We start from the raw sequence: 14,787 nt of genomic DNA, 5'->3' as shown, positions 1-14,787 counted from the left end.
ACATAACTCACACATACTTAATGTTACTAAGGAATATCCAACAGTGTGTTATATAATTTTGTTTTGCTTATTTTCTTAAACACGCTATAAAGAAATTGGATAATGTGATTATGTGAAAACGATCTACATTAACCATTAAACGATTAAAACATTCATATTGGTATTCAGAGAATTGTAATAACTGTTGGTGCAGAAATTATGTACCCCTAAGATTGAATTATGTGTTAACCAAACCAATAGGCAAATAATTATCTAATCATTTCCCCGTTTTTATTTCAGGTGTTAATAGTTTTTGTCGTAGTTTGAATGAAAAAGTTACAAATCTTTTATTGTGCATCAAATTTAAATTTTTATTGCTTTAAAACCCGTTATGGGATTGCACATGAATTTTGTTTGAATTTAAAAAGAATTGTTTTCTTTAGATTTAGAAATTACAGAAGTTAATGTCTTCAAGAATAAGAATTGGACCTTTTCTTGTCTTTGTGGGGTTGTTAATGTTTTCTCAGTATTGTTCTAACCATTATGAAAAGTCACATGTCACTGTTGGTATGAACACAATTCAGTAACTGTAAAATTATTTATATTATTGCACTGGTTGTATTTAATGTGCAGTGACTGAACAGAGGTGGGATAGACAGTGCATGTTGCTGCACACCATCCATGCCAGTGGATAAAATGTACCATTTTTAGATTTAAAAAATATACCATTAGTTGTTTCCATAAGGTCTTTGAACCTTCAGTGGCAGTTTAAAAATATTTTGTCTCTAAAAATTTTTTATTTATTAATTTTATTTATATATTATTCATTTTGCAGGATAAATTTATAAAAAAACTTATTCATTACTATCATGGAATAATAATAATCCATCCCAATCACTTTGAGGGTCCCAGGCCTCAAGACTGAAAATTATTGGCTGAATTTGTGTTGTCTTGAGTAAGGTTAAACTCATATTTATCTGTATGAATTTACTGGTTAAAATTAATTTATTTATCTATATTACTGAAATCTTATTTTGTGTCCAAATTTAAACCATGACTTGTGATTGATTTTGATGAAAATATATTACAGCAATAATTATTTTTTTACTTATCTTTAATGGTTCTAATTTTGCCTTGATAAAGAAGTGTTTCTGTTCAATTGATGCTTGTAAAATATTTTGTGATACCTACTCATATTTATATTCACTCTAGAAGAAATCAGAATTTCTAGGGTTTCAAGCATTTAGAAGACAGTGATAATACTAGTGCCTGGACTGAGATAGGTAACCATAATATAGAACCAGTTATAGAATTTTTAGTGGGTTTCCATAATTTTCAAAATGAGTAATGATTGGCTTCGTTTACGAAAACCAAGGCAGATACCACAGCTGTTGGCTCAGAATGCTAAATAGTTTAATTAATCCACACTATTAAAACGCAGTTTCTTCTTTCTGAAATGATCGATTTCATCTCTTTTATTGTATATGACAATGCAATTATTCCAACCATAACTTAGTTACTCAATCATATCTACTTGTTTCAGAGGATCTACTCTAGAATAGCCAGGGTCTGCAAGAATGACCAGGGTGGGCAACTCATGTTGAGGGACAACTGGACAACGTTTCTGAAGGCCAGACTGAACTGTTCTCTGCCAGGAGAATATCCCTTCTATTTCGACGAGATACAAGGCATGACCTATCTGCCTGATGAAGGCTTGGTCTACGCCACGTTCACCACACCCAGGTACCCATCTCTAAACAATTTGATCAGTGACTGGAATCTATAAATAAATTTGTATTTTTTCAGACTTTTCAACTTTTAAATTTTTATAAAACTTAGAAAATAAGGTGATCAAGGTTTGAATTTGAAGTACAGCTATGCATTTTCATAATTCGTTTACAACTGTGCAATTGGTGTTGTTGAAATCTTCATGGAATTAATAAAGATGGGATTCTAAACTTTGGCATTTCCAATGGCTTAGTTATCAAGTGTTCAGTGATATTAAAGTGAGCTATATTCCTTACTGATCTTTTTTCTGAAATATTAAAAATTTTGTTGAACATATACTTGTTGATGTGAGCAAAGTCTGGCAGTGAATGACCAATAAAGGTAAATGAATTATATTTTATAAAACTTGTTTCTAAATAAACATGTGACCTCTTTCTTGTTTTGTTAATTTATCTTCAGCATATCTCAAAACTCAAACTTATCAATGAAACAATCCAATAATCTGTAGTGTAATCTTTAGTGTACTATAACTGGTATTATTTATATAGAATAAATATTAGGAGTTTTCCAGACAAATACAGTAATATTGTTTTTGAGCACTCTAAGATAAAACAGACAGTGTGATTGGATGTTTATTTAATGAGGACATTTACATTTTTAAGCTAATACTAAAATTGAAATTCTTTTGGATCCACATTACAGAAACAGCATCCCAGGTTCAGCAATTTGTTCATTCAACCTGACAGCAATTCAGACAGCATTCAATGGAGCATTCAAGTACCAAGCATCAGTAGGGTCGGCCTGGGAGCGCCATTCAACCGCAGGATCCAGGCAGACACAGTGTCAGCAGACGACGCAGTCAGTGCTGCAGTCCTCGCGCTACCAACTGATGGACAGTGCAGTGCAGCCAACCTCGCAGACACCACTGTACACCAGCCAGCTAGAGACCATCCTGCATATTGCTGTCGATGTTCTGCCCACCAAAATGCACAGGTGAGACTAAAATAATGTTTTACTCCATCAGAAATTTAAAAATTAAAACATTATTTGGACCTTTAACACGTTTGCTGCCAGAGATTAGAGCAGTAGTGTGTGGTGACACTCCCAAGACAATAACCACTTATGATTAAAATGTGTGCTAAAGTATCAAATTTTAAATTATAGATAGAAAAGAGTTGATGTATAAGTAAAAGACTATTTTAACACTTTCACAATCACAATTGGTACAAGCAGAGTATCAAAACATTCTTGAGAGTTTCTAATTGCACTAAAAAAATATAAATAAGAATGTATAACATCCCTCTCTCTTGTGTATTAAAATAAATTATTTCTATGAATAAGATTTTTTTAATTGCCTAGACACATGCTCATAAAAAATATTTTCTCTACTTTAAGTTTTTAAACTTTTACTAACAGTGTCTACATTAACAGTTTTGTCATAATTCAATACTGTAAATATTACAATAGGTTTTATTTTTTATTTAATGTCACACATTTAATCATTAGCAAATGCTTGGAATTAGAGAGGTGGAGATCTGAGGAGTTGACTCTTTTCTCTCTAGATTAGAGGTCTAGTACTTCTTAGTGATTGGTTCAAGAGGGAAAGTCAGTCAGAAGGATGGAACATCTGGAGAAGGTTGCATCTCTCAACAAAACAACTGAGGGTTTCATAACATCAGAAATTGTCAGAATTAGCAACGTGGTTCATAACCTGTCATCAGTTCCATGAGGAATATGCAATCAGTCAGTTCCTTTCATTAGCTCTTCATTTCCTGTTTCTCATTCATTCTGATTTCCTGATGCCGCTAAACTGTAAATGCTGAATGTCCAAGAGATATTTTTCTAGAATCTTCTCATATAAAAAAAGGAAAATATCTGCCATACCCAATTTTTATTTTCATCGGATGTATAACATCGGATTAAAACAACACCAAGATAAACAAAAAGACGAAACAGGGTTTTGGGCCTACTGTAGTTTAAACAGCCTCTGAACTGCACACTAAATCCATTGAATATTCCTGTGTACATAGAACAATAAAAAAGACGAATACAAATGCATTAAGATCATAAAATTATAAGTTTTGTACTCTAAAGTTTTAGGAAATAAAATAAAATAGTATTAGTTTGTATCATTAAAATAAATATTACAAGTTATAGCCTAATTTTCCCCCTACACAATAATAGAAAATTATCTCATTATATTTAGTGTTTTAAAAGTTATAATGATTTGGCTAAACGCTACACAAACCCCAAAAGAGTGCTTGGTACTGAGAGAGGTGACCTGTCATAAATATTGGCATGACAGCGTCGCCCCCTCAAACGTACTTGGCACTCGGGTTAAAGAATCCTAATACTGTTTGCTAGAACATTGTTGCAATTCCAGTCCGAGAAGAAGCAAGTCTCAAGCACTCCCTGTATTGTTGGTCACAAGCGTGTGGCAACCATGCATTGTCTCAACTATTATTTCATGGCCATACCTTCGAGTGAATAGTACTGAGAGATAAATTGCTAGACCTAGTGATCAAACCCTGTATTGTCTTTAGCAAAAACTTAATTTTTTTCTTTTGCCTATTACGTTTCTATTAATTGCTGTCCATTGTCTCTATGGCAAAATGAATTCTTTGCCTTTCAATTATGCGTCTTTATAATTTCAGGGCTGTCCACGTTCTTTACGTAGCGACCTTTGAAGGATTGATCAAGAAGATATCCGTTCTTTCCCGAACTCAAACCACTTGTGTCCTGGAAATTTGGAGACCATTCCCAATCGATGCGAATGTGCCTATTCTCACACTTCAATATCTGAAGGAGACTGTAAGTATTATTGGTGTGTTTTTAATACATATCAATCTAAGGTGATTACATAGATGACTAAATGTTCAGCTACTAAAAGTGCACAATGTAATTTTATGTTTTTTGTCAGTTTGTTGTATTTGATATATTGTTCTTGGAAATAATGTTTCTTATGTATATTTTGAGTATAATAAATAATATAAGATACAATAAGTTCAATTTCAAACCGTTAATAAGTGTCTAGTGTTCATTTTAACAATTTTTTATGAACATTACTTGAGAAGTGTGTTATTAAATATCTTTATTTGTTGATAAGAGCTTATCACTAGACAAAACTTGCTAAATCAAATTCATTTACAGGGAACTGTGATCTCTTAGTATTAATTTGTTGCTAAATTCTTAAAACCTCAAGTGTCAGAAAGATTGTCTGAAATTTTACAGTTAACTTTTGTTAAGTTATTTATATTTTTATTGGTTTCTAGAGTGTTATACTTCAACGAGATTTTGCTTTCTTTGTGGCCATGAAAAATATTCCCATCTGTAATATAATTCATTTTGAAATAAAAAAAATATTATTTCAGCAGTACTGTGTATTTTTAGATTTCAAGATCAATCTTCTACAAATTTTTAGACTGATAATGAACTGTTTTAATTTTTGCTAAAAACTGCCATCATCTAAAAAAATTGTTTTATTGTAATGAGCTTTTAATAAAAGTATTACCAGAAAAATTGTTATTGTAGTGTTGTTTAAAGTCATTAAAAATTTAAACATTATTTCTATCGACATACAAACTAGCTAGAATAATCTTTAGAAGTGAAAGAAACCAGTATCAAAATGTCAATATTTAAAAGATGTAGTTTTATACCATTATTTCATTTCAACTGTACCATAGCAGTGATCTTCATAACGTTTTTACTCCCCCATTCTATTTTTAGGTCAAGTTTAAACTATTTTTATATTATTTTAAACACTAAGAATATAAAGAAAAGATGCTAATGATCTGACATTTGCAGGATTCAGTGTACATTGGCACCCAAGAGCAGCTGATGCGGGTGCCAGCCCAGCACTGCTCTCGGCACCAGACTAAACTAGCCTGTGTCAACGCCATGGACCCGTACTGCGGCTGGAACGAACACAAAGAGCGCTGTGTGCCCCCTCCAAATAACGACCCTCTCACTTCTATCTGGCATCAGGATGCTACCCAGTGCCCCATACTGAACATGCCAAGTACGTCATATCATTTTTGCACACAATAACCATTGCAAGGAAAATTATTTTTCCTACTGCTCAAATAAAATAAACAGTGGAAATTATTTTGACCTAGAATAATTATGTAACATACAAGATGATTGTATCTGCATTTCTTTCCTCAACATTTTGATATAAATTATTGTTTTCAATATTTGTAGAACATGAGCAAGTTTTTGGATTCTTATTTAAGTTCTCAATATTTGGGTACTACAGTTCAAGTACTTCAAGGTGGATTTATAAACACTGCACTGTTTATTTTGTCAGGATTTCCCTGTATTTCAATGTTTTTGGTTCAATATATTGTTAGTCTCAAGTAGCTTGAATCATAAAACTTCCCCAATTCTTCCAAACAATTCAACAATCCAAATAATTTGTGTAACTCTTTCTGTACTCTGATAAAACCTTTTTAAAACAAATTTTTGTAGAGAAAAATTTTAATTTTCACCCTCTTTATCAATGTGTTATTCAAAGTAACATGTCAGCTTACTAAAGTGTTGTTAATCCCAAATTATATTAAAATTTTCTTTTCCATTCACAGTCGTTTAAATGTTTTGTCCATGTGTTTTAGTTTCTGGAGGTTGGTCAGCATGGTCTGCCTGGGCGCAGTGTTCGCATGCTACCTACAACGACTCGACAGATGAGTGTCTCTGCTCCACCCGCAGATGTGACAATCCGGCACCAACCCATGGTGGCGATAGCTGTGTCGGTCCTGCCATTAGAGTTGCCAACTGCACAGTACACGGAGCCTGGAGTAGTTGGTCAGCCTGGTCTGCCTGCTCACAGAGCTGTGGGGTTGCGGTCAAGACACGTAGACGGACATGTGGCAACCCTGCCCCTGCCTTTGGTGGGCGTGTCTGTGTCGGCTCGGACCGCTACGAGATGTACTGCCACTCTAACCCTCCATGCCCTGGTCAGTACATTGTTTTAACAAACTTTTAAGGTTTTCTAATGTGCGTACTTGTCTTCTTTACACTTAAGGATGTCCGCAGAAAATAAAATTAATATATACTTTGGTTGCAGCGGTGGTAGTACCAGTCAGGGATGGAGGCTGGAGCAGTTGGGGACCATGGAGTGAATGCTCCTCTCGGTGTGGCGGAGGCTACCGAACCCGCACACGCCGCTGTGACAACCCTCCGCCCCAGAGTCCTGGAGGCTTGGACTGCCCTGGTTGCGCGCTGGACTATGAGACTTGTAACACCGCAGCTTGTGTGGACAGCAAGCGACTCTCCTCATGGACTCCCTGGATACCGATTGGTAACGGTACAGAGAAACGGTTCAGATTTGCCTGCCGTGCTCCCAGCCCCGACCCTAGCCTCATCAAGGTCACCCAAGCCAAGGAAGAAGAGCGGATCTGCCAACCCGATGGAGTATGCATGAGAACTGGTGAGAATAGGTCCATACTAGCTACCATAGTAATTTGTAGTATGCTCTATGACACTCCCTCAGTAGCTAACACTTAAACCTAAAATTTCTTAATTTTTCAACTTGTATTTCATTGAAATGTATTTAAAATTCATTTATTTGATATAATTATAACAGCGTACACCATTATTTGAGTCATATTTCCAAGATATATTGAATATTTGGGAAGATTTTTTTATTATATTTATCTAGAAATAATTTTAAGAACAGTATCTCCTGTTATATTTGCATTACACTAGACTTGGGAAATTGAGGAAGATATTTGACTTGCAAGGTCAAACGTTGGACGTTAAGTTTTAAATAAAGGTTAGTTTGGTAAAACACAAACATTAATAATAAACATAATTTTAGATCGTTCCGAGGTGGAAGAGGTGTGGTCTGACTGGTCCAGCTGGTCTCCATGCTCAGTGGAGTGTGGCGGAGGCCAGCAGTACCGAGTGCGGACATGTGAGGGCCGCCCTGACGATTGCCAAGGGACTTCTCGAATCGCCCGTACTTGCAACACTCACAACTGCAAAGGTTAGTTTTTGTTTTATTCTTTACATTGATTCATTACGTTTTAAAACACATCTTGTTCAAATTTTTGATAGTTTATAAAACCTCACGTTGTATATTTTCTTGTCAGTTTTTAATGAAATCAATAGTTAAATTTTGCCTATGACAGAAATAGGTCATTAGCCGTCCATTAATTGGCAGAAGTTGAAATTAAGGGCATTATAAGGGTCCTATAAAGTAATCAAACCATTTTTTAGTCTTATACACTTTAAACCCAAACATCAGACATGTAATTAATTAATAGTTATATCGCATCACTGAACAAGATAGAAAACTTGAAAGTCATAATTTTCAGCCAAATAGTCAATCTTCATGTGGTTGACTGACACTGAAATCAAATCAGAAGAAAGAGTTATCAGTTGTCCCTCAACCCTGTAGCTTATTGCCGGTTTAATTATTATACTGTCGTTTTCCAAGTGTTTCTTTTATTACACATGCTGCTATTAGCTGCTCCAAATTTAAATAAACTATTCTTTTATTGTAAGGAAAATTATTATGTAAATGGTAAATTAACACGTTCACGATGCCAGCGTTTTCCATTTATTTTTATTTGCCATTGAATTTTTCAATGATAATAGCAAAAAACCGTAAACAGTTTTTCTACTTCTAATGTCTAAGTATAACGAGAAAGGTATCTAAACTTTGCAATTTTGCACAAAAACCGTTATTTCATTGTGATTTTTCACAATTTTCGACGGGGTACAAGATAGTCTGAGGTATTTAAGCGCGGGATCAAATTCAACAAACCACCAAGACAGGCAAACAATAAAAACGCAATAAAGAAATGCATTGTAACATGTACCCCATCGGACGCACAATGCACTTTACAAAAGCTCAGTGTGTATCCGATTGGGTACGTGATGGCAGTCGTGAAAGGTCATGTGTACCCAATGGGGTACACGTCGTCGTAAACGTATTAGTAAATTAAATTAAACATCACACAGCTATTTAAAAACTAAATTCCTGTGTATTGCAGGAGAATGGAGTTGCTGGACCGAGTGGTCAGAGTGTTCAGTGTCCTGTGGGATCGGATACAAGCAACGTTCCCGCCAGTGTATGGTTCACAACAACAGAGTTCTGGAAGGCTCCGGGTGTGAGGGGTCAGCCATTAGCCAGGAGCCTTGTGAGATGCCCACCTGCCAATGTGAGTACTCCCTCCAGTCTGTTCTGCACAATAGTGAAATAAAAGTATTTCCATTAAATTATCTTGAGATACTACTGTACCAAAGTACTTATTTAAAGTCAAATATGAATAAAGTATGAGTCTAATAGGTAAGTAAAGTTTGTCTTTATTGTTAGTTAAGTTATACTGTCTTTTTTAAGCAAGTGATATGACTGAATAGTTTAGTAATCATTAGTGACCAAAGGAGTTTTTTTCAGTTTTACTCAAAAGTCCACACCATAGAATTCTGGTTGCATATAGACTGCTTACAAAACAGCTTCCATTAAGATTACAAATGAGTGTAAATAATGCTTGAATACTGAAAAGATAATTAAGATATGTCAGGTAAACATGTGTTAAATCCTATAATGATTATATAATATACTTTGAGCTTGATAAATAAATATAAAAGCTGAAAGAAAGCTAAAAGTTCAACAACTAATAAATGTTTCATAACAGGCTTTTATCAGATGCTGCAACAGAAATGCTCAGTGTGACCAACTGCATGCGCTAAAACCATTTCTGTCCCTGCACTGGAGAACATTAATAAATTAAAATCGCTGATGCTGTCGTAACAAACAAGTGTTGCCAATCCATTTTAACTCACAATACAGATTTTTATTGCAGTTCCATCATAGCAGGAATCACTGAGCGTTGCCTTCCTCAATTAATTTTTAATGTACATTAAGTTCAACATTTCAGTATTTTTTTCAAGTGCAAAATGCTTATAAGCATTGCTAAGTAAGTAGTGTTAAGTAAGTTTTTGATGTTCAGAACAAACTAATTCATTGACTTGATATTTCATTGCATTGATAAAAATACTTTTACCCTCTTCATAGTGTTAAACAGAATTGCTGCTCATATATTGAATTTCTGTGAGGCTGTGTCAAAGTCAATCCATGTAGAAATGTTAAAGAGTAATTAACAACAACAACAATTAAATATTTTTGTTTGCAGCCCTGCTAGGATGGACGACATGGTCGGTGTGGTCACCATGTGACAGTTCTCGGCAGCAACATCGTACCCGAGACTGTCTCACTTCGAATCCTGGCCCTGATCTCTGTCAAGGTCAACACCGGGAGTCCCGGATTTGTCTGGAAGATGATGATTGTAAGTTTTCTGTGCTTACTGTAGTTTAGTATAGAGACATATCAGTGCAAGCCTGGGTTGTGGCGCGGTGTTGCCAGCTGTAACAGAAAAATAACTAGTGAATTCAATAATCGAGTGATCGTTACTGATCATCTTTACTTCTCATGTACCTTCTTGAACCCTTTACGTGGGGTGCAGTATCTGCCAATATGGCCAGGCTGCAGTTATATGTCTCTTACTATGGGACCTGTTGACAAGTGCATCAAGGGATAGCCAAAGAGATGCAAACAGTATCTGCCATTTTGTTTGGTGTGAGGGAACTTACTCACATACTATAACATGTAACACAAGTTTTGTGGAACGTTTCCAGTTGTTCCATTTGTGCCGTTATGTGAATCCTAGTTCTTTATAATGAGGGGAGAGTAGCAATTTGTAGATCTAATTTTAATATAAGAGTTTGGCACCTGTTGTTTTCCTGTGGACTCTTACTGACTAATTATACACTGAATAATGATTCACATGCAGCTATAATAATACTCAGCATATGCCTTGCACACTTGTCAACATTTTAATAACTTCTTAATGTAGTTGATTAATATTTTACCGTGATTAATTAATTAGGCTATGTTATTCACTTTTATTGTAAAACAATTAAGTTAGTTGTACAATTTAAAATTACTGAATTCATCACAGTATTTAATTTTATTAATTTCTCACAATTTTAGTTTTTAACTTTTTATTGTATTGTTTTTCAATTATAGGGCAAATAATAGCTGTATAGTTGGCAATATCTTTTTGATATATTTTTCTCCCATCTGAGCTAGTTTTGAGCGAAAATTAGTTAGTTGTGTTTGACGAAGAAAGTTACTATGTTTCTCTCAGAATCAAAATAAAACAACTGATTTCTAGTCAGAGCTGTTAGAACACTTCTAAAATATGTAAGCATTCTTGAATTTTCAAGGTTGTGATCAAAATCAGTTGTTCGCCTAAATACACAATTTATTTGATAAAACTGTCGGAAAAAATCATAATTGTTTCGTCAAGGGCGGAAAATTTCCTGTTACAGTTTTCCTTCTTGATGCATAAAAAGGTTTACTTCTAATTCCAGAACTGTCCACTAAATTATTTCCCAGTCTTTTCTAATCTGTTCTTTCTTATTTTTCCACTATCCACTCATATTCCCTTCCAAATCATACTTTCCTCGTTTTATCTAAATATTTCTTGCTCGCCCATCACAGTAAAAAGTCACAGATCATAAAAAATCTCATTTATGATTAAAATATTGAAAACTCCTGAAGAGAGAGAATTGAATTGCTAATCACTACCAGCACACATCTGCTTCACTCCTGTTGGCATTTAGTAAATTAAGATTCACAAGTTCCAACAATATTATCATAGGTCATTCTATATACGTAGATGCATTTAATGCTATATTCCATTCAAGGTTGAAATGATCGTATTACACAGTTCGAGTTTTATATATAGTGTATATAACATACTCAATATATTTTGTATTTTACAGTTAACGAGATTACACCCCAATTGGCATTGGACAGAGCGAGCGTAGGAGTTTCGTTTGGCTCAGTGTTTGCGTTCTGTCTGCTGGCGTTTGCAGTGGGTGCAGGACTAGCCGTGGGTCTCGGTTACGTCTATCTGCAGCGGCGTCGCCCCAGAATACCCAGCAGCCCTCACTTCATCTCTACCAAGCAGAACTCCTACGTCACAGTGCCATTGAAGGAGATGCATTCACCGAAAAGGACACCATCGTTTTCCGCCAAGAACGCCTCACTGTCCAATGGCACTCCAAAACTTTTCGCAAAACTGCCAGTGGACTACGAAACCGCCACGATAAAGCGGAACAGCCACAGTATGGCCAACGGGCACATACGAGCAGATCTTGAACAGGACAAGTTTTTCTGATTGACAAAACTAGATGAGATGTTTGAACAGAGTATTCAGACTTGCTGGGTTCGAGGAGGTTGTGGAATATCTCAGTAAGACTTTGGTGCTAGTCATATAAGCGTTCGTAGATGAATGTGATAACTGAACATTAACAAATCCACATAGTATCAATATACATATCTTGGTGCTTTTAGATCAACATCCCCATTGTAAATACCCATTTTCATACAATTTTTTATATAAATTTATAAAATGTTATGATAAGTAAGATATGTACAAAAATCATTTTGATTGTAGGGAGTTAACACATTAAGAGAAATGGACATTAATTGATATTTTTACTATATTGTTATTTTGTAGATAAGGAAGCACGTGTTTTTAAAACCGCTGTGCCAAAATGATTCAAGAATGATTATGCTGTGAAAATATATACTGGGATAAATTAATAGTATTTGACAAATTTACTACTATTAAATAAATACTTTATAGGTAAAAATCGAAAAATTATTTTTTAATATTCTTTCCAAAGTTGAAAAATTTTTATGCAGACTTAAGTTGAGTGAATTATGCAGCTTTAACATAGCTTGCAGGAATAATAGATATCGTACTCTGCGGTATATGTCTCACAGCATAATCAAATTGTTTCACTAAACAAAACAAGACTGTAATGTATATTGGGGCCAATTAATAACACTAGTAAAGTACTTAATGTTGCTGTTGCTTTGTGTAACAATTGTAACATTTTAATGACAATGTTGTAGATAGTTACAAATCTTTAGAACTTCATAGTGTCTGCCTTTATTACCCAAGCAATAGCCTATGTTGATTAATAATAATTGCTCAATAACATATTCAATCTATTGTTTTAGTGCTTGGATTGAGCAGATTTCAGTAAACTGCTACTGTGGCCTGATATTAGATATATAATCCAATATTGACAAATATGTTTGTAGTTTATGACTGTTTGTATATGTACTTAGTCTGTATTTAAGTACATTTAAAATTTCAGGTATTCTTTTGTATTGCCAGGATGTCAGTCTCCAAAATGTATTGCTCGTAAAAAAAATTGTTGATTGATAAGCAGTTTCGATAAGAATAGCCCTTTCCATTAGGCAAAATTGGGGGGAAAATACTGGCAATTGACCAAGATTCATCAAAAATTTGAAGTGAAATTTAATTTGGAAAATGATTTGTGAACTTTCCAATGTATTTCGTAAAGTGTGGTAAAGGTAACTCTGATCATATCAACTTTTACTACTTTTAAAATTGATCAATGTTTGATGGAGAGGTGTTCATTTATTTACTATTCTGTGTGTTTCCTTTAATTTATGCCAATTATATGTCATATTACTGATGTTTATAAAATAAAGTTGTTTCTTTCTAGCCAGTCAGTAATATTTCAAACACATCTACCTTTCTTCTATCTATTTTCAAACTATTTTCTTGATTATTCCAAATTTTTCTTTTACTGTTTATTGTAATATAAAACCTATGCCATGTATCGAGCAAGTCTAAAGCTTCATTAAATAGTTTAGTAGTGTAGTCTGAGGGTTTAATTTAGTACCTAACTACAATAAATTTGATAATCACTGTCACTTGACCCTGGAATTTTCCTCTTGCATTATTACTACTTTTTGAATGATATGGTATGTTGTTGAATATAAAGCTATTAACCAAAAAAGTAATAAATTTTGACCATAAGACTAAATATGTTTTAGTGGAGTTAGTTGACTAATAATAATAATAATAATAAACAATTTTATAGTGCCTTTGTAAATGTTAATAGTTTTTGTATATTATGTACATATTTTGTTTGTATAGATATTTTATTATTTTGTATAGATTTATACTATATAGGTTCAAGCTAAGTCCGTATTGTCTTTTGTGAATCTGTGATTGTGTTTTTTGACAATAGGATTATATCTTTTCAAGATTTCCAATAGAATTAAAGATGTTAACCCTTATGTACCAAGTCCCAAAAAGTATCAACTCTTTTTATTTTCTAAGAGTATCACTTCTTAGTTCTGTTATTTAAAAAATTAAATTAGATATACATTTTTACAATATTAGTCTTAGCCATTTAACAAAGTAGTAGTAACCACATACTCCATGTTCTGAAACTAACTATTATCCTTGTATAGCGAAAATTTGATTTAAAAAAATGACATTTTAATAGTAAAGACATTATCCAATAAATTTTGCCCTGTTCATTTTCATTTTTGCAAGGCCTTTGTCATTATCTAAATTATCAAATTTAATTTGTAATAATTGTTATTTCTGGTTTAATACAACAATGTGGTACTATCATTATCAAAAATTAATACACACCAAATTTGTAATAATTATACTAATTAAGAGTACAAAATATTGAAAGTGCCATTTTTATATATTATCTATGTTTGTAAAAATACAATAGAATTTAAAATATAATTGAAAATATTGTGAGCAATAATTGTAATAAATGAGTATTCTGTTATCAGGATAGGTAAAATTTGACTCACATTGAGTTTTGTATACTGTGTTGCTAATTATAGTTTTACGTTCTGTATATATTATTATTTTTTAATAAAATTACCAGTAAGAAAACTTGTATTTTTAATCCTCCAAGTATTACCACCAGTCCTGTACAAAATTAAATTCTATGCTGAGTGGTCAATTGGTCAGAGTTTACCTGTGCAATAAGGACAGCTCACAACCCTTTTACTGACAGACATTTTACTGCCAAGGCCCTTTTTTGTTTACACATTGATGCCAGTGCCTTTTAAGCCTATTTTAAATAAGGGCATGTGTGAGACACCATGATACACAACAGTAATGTGGATGGTGCTAACGCATGGTTAAAAATGTGGCTAGTTTATTTTATTTTTTTACAAAACTCAATAATTTTTTGGTTTTTTTATTGATGGTC

The 14,787-nt window shown here is 33.7% G+C and overlaps 1 protein-coding gene across 1 annotated transcript in view; it reads left to right on the top strand.

Annotated features, from left to right (window-relative positions):
• The window catches only part of LOC124352869 (semaphorin-5B), a 121,691-nt gene extending 107,212 nt beyond the window's left edge, over positions 1-14,479 (top strand). The window contains exons 7-16 of the mRNA XM_046802584.1: positions 1,523-1,722; positions 2,410-2,700; positions 4,362-4,518; positions 5,512-5,725; positions 6,318-6,659; positions 6,770-7,132; positions 7,523-7,690; positions 8,703-8,870; positions 9,846-9,998; positions 11,500-14,479. Of these exons, the coding sequence (XP_046658540.1) occupies positions 1,523-1,722; positions 2,410-2,700; positions 4,362-4,518; positions 5,512-5,725; positions 6,318-6,659; positions 6,770-7,132; positions 7,523-7,690; positions 8,703-8,870; positions 9,846-9,998; positions 11,500-11,897 (2,454 nt within the window). The 3' untranslated portion in view covers positions 11,898-14,479. The remainder of the gene's footprint in view (positions 1-1,522; positions 1,723-2,409; positions 2,701-4,361; positions 4,519-5,511; positions 5,726-6,317; positions 6,660-6,769; positions 7,133-7,522; positions 7,691-8,702; positions 8,871-9,845; positions 9,999-11,499) is intronic.
• The last annotated feature ends 308 nt before the right edge of the window (positions 14,480-14,787 follow it).

The sequence above is a fragment of the Homalodisca vitripennis genome, chromosome 1 (genome assembly GCF_021130785.1).
Source record: "Homalodisca vitripennis isolate AUS2020 chromosome 1, UT_GWSS_2.1, whole genome shotgun sequence".
In the NCBI taxonomy this organism is placed as follows: domain Eukaryota; kingdom Metazoa; phylum Arthropoda; class Insecta; order Hemiptera; family Cicadellidae; genus Homalodisca; species Homalodisca vitripennis.
The sequence above is the reverse complement of the archived record's forward strand: the minus strand, read 5'-3'. Positions and strand labels throughout refer to the sequence as shown.